The 1,851-nt window shown below is 45.7% G+C and overlaps 1 protein-coding gene across 1 annotated transcript; it reads right to left on the bottom strand.

Annotated features, from left to right (window-relative positions):
• Window positions 1–416: 416 nt before the first annotated feature.
• On the bottom strand, window positions 417–1,487 carry NEUROD1 (neuronal differentiation 1). The gene has a single exon (XM_036747041.1). It carries the CDS (start codon window positions 1,485–1,487, stop codon window positions 417–419), a length of 1,071 nt encoding a protein of 356 aa, XP_036602936.1.
• Between the last annotated feature and the right edge of the window lie 364 nt (window positions 1,488–1,851).

Raw genomic sequence — 1,851 nt, forward strand, 5'->3', positions numbered from 1 at the left:
AAAATGTTGGTTGAAAAATATATATTTATATATATTTTAATTGGCCCATTACTAGTTTAAAAATTGCATAGATCCTAATTATTGCTTGTGATTTTGTTATCTGATCAGATAGTTAATATGATCTGAATACAGCTACACCAAATTGACAGTGTAGTTTCTTTTTTCTTTACTTTTTCTTTTTTTCTTTAAAATAGAGGAGCTATAGAAAATAATACATAAGATAAACAGGAACTTTGCATTCCTGTTTCTCCTAAAGGCAGTAACGACAATAAATACATATATCACTTGAAGCTCGGAATATTTGCACTTTGCAGCAGTGGTACCCAAAGGGCTGCCCTTTGTAAACAAGACAGTCACTGTAAGCACAGTTGATTCGTTTTCCTTCTGATCATGAAATCGATGCGACTCTTCAAGGGTTAATCGTGAAAGATGGCATTGAGCTGGGCACTCATGACTCGCTCATGATGTGAATGGCTATCATAGGACATAATGTTGTCTATTGGGATCTCACAGCGGGGGGCAGCAGTGCCAGAGAAGATTGATCCATGGCCTTGGGCTCCTGCCAGGGTCGCTGCAGGATAGTGCATGGTAAAGGCATAATTTTTGTCAAACTCGGTGGAGGGTTCGTGTTTGAAAGAGAAGTTCCCATTGATGCTGAGTGGCGGGCTGAGGGGTCCGTCAAAGGAAGGGCTGGTGCAATCAGTGAGAGTACTTTCGAAAAAGGGCTCCAGGGCCGCCCCATAGGAGTGAGGCGGCGGCTTTACGTGGAAGATGTGGGAGCTGTCCATGGTTCCATAGGGCGGGCTGGGAAGCCCGGGAGATTGGTAGGAGTAAGGATGCACCGGGAAGGAAGCACTGGCTGATGGTAAGTGGGGTGGCATGTCCTGGTTCTGCTCCGGCAGGAAAGTCCGAGGGTTGAGCTGTAGGCAGCCAGCTACCAGGTTAGTGGTGGGCTGGGATAAGCCTTTGCAGAGGGTCTGTACAAAGGACACTAAGTCCGGGCTCTTACCGGAGCGCAGTATCTCGGAGAGAGCCCAAATGTAATTCTTGGCCAGACGCAGAGTTTCGATTTTAGACAATTTCTGTGTCTTGGAGTAGCAGGGCACCACTTTGCGCAGATTGTCCAGCGCAGCATTTAGCCCATGCATGCGATTTCTCTCGCGGGCATTAGCCTTCATGCGCCTTAGCTTGAATCTCTCCATCCGGGCCTTAGTCATCTTCTTCTTTTTAGGACCACGTCTTTTGGGCTTTTGATCGTCGTCTTCCTCTTCCTCCTCCTCTTCTTCTTCCAAGTCTTCTTCTTCGTCCTCTTCCTCAACCCCGTTCCTCAATGAGTCCTCCTCCGGGTTCATGGCTTCAAGGTCGTCGTCCTTCTTGTCCGCCTCATGTTCCTCGTCCTGAGAACTAAGACACTCGTCTGTCCAGCTCGGGGGACCCTGAGGCTGAGGCTCCCCCATCAGCCCGCTCTCACTGTACGATTTGGTCATATTTCAAGTCCTACATTTAATAGGAGAGACCAAAAAGAAAGGGGGGAAAGGAAAACAACACATTCAAAGGAAAGAAATTCAACTCCCACCCCACCTCACTACTGTATTCTAAATGCTTGTGTGAGGAAGAGACCAATTAGTCAGAGCGCTGAACTCCCAGGGGAGTGGGCAAATTTAATGTGTTATATTGGCATGTGCAGGCTGTGTTAGTGTGAGTGTTAACAGTGTTTATGTCTAAGAATATATGTATGTATGCGCTTCTAGTATAGCTTCTTAAGTGTGTTTATAGTGATTAAATATGTGGGTGATGTGATGAAAATAAACGTGTGGTGATTAAATACATATCCATTTATAACTATTTCAT

This window comes from Trichosurus vulpecula, chromosome 2, assembly GCF_011100635.1.
Source record: "Trichosurus vulpecula isolate mTriVul1 chromosome 2, mTriVul1.pri, whole genome shotgun sequence".
NCBI lineage: Eukaryota > Metazoa > Chordata > Mammalia > Diprotodontia > Phalangeridae > Trichosurus > Trichosurus vulpecula.

Coding starts and splice junctions, on each gene's coding strand:
- NEUROD1 (XM_036747041.1), bottom strand. CDS start 1,487: ATGACCAAATCGTACAGTGAGAGCGGGCTGATGGGGGAGCCTCAGCCT.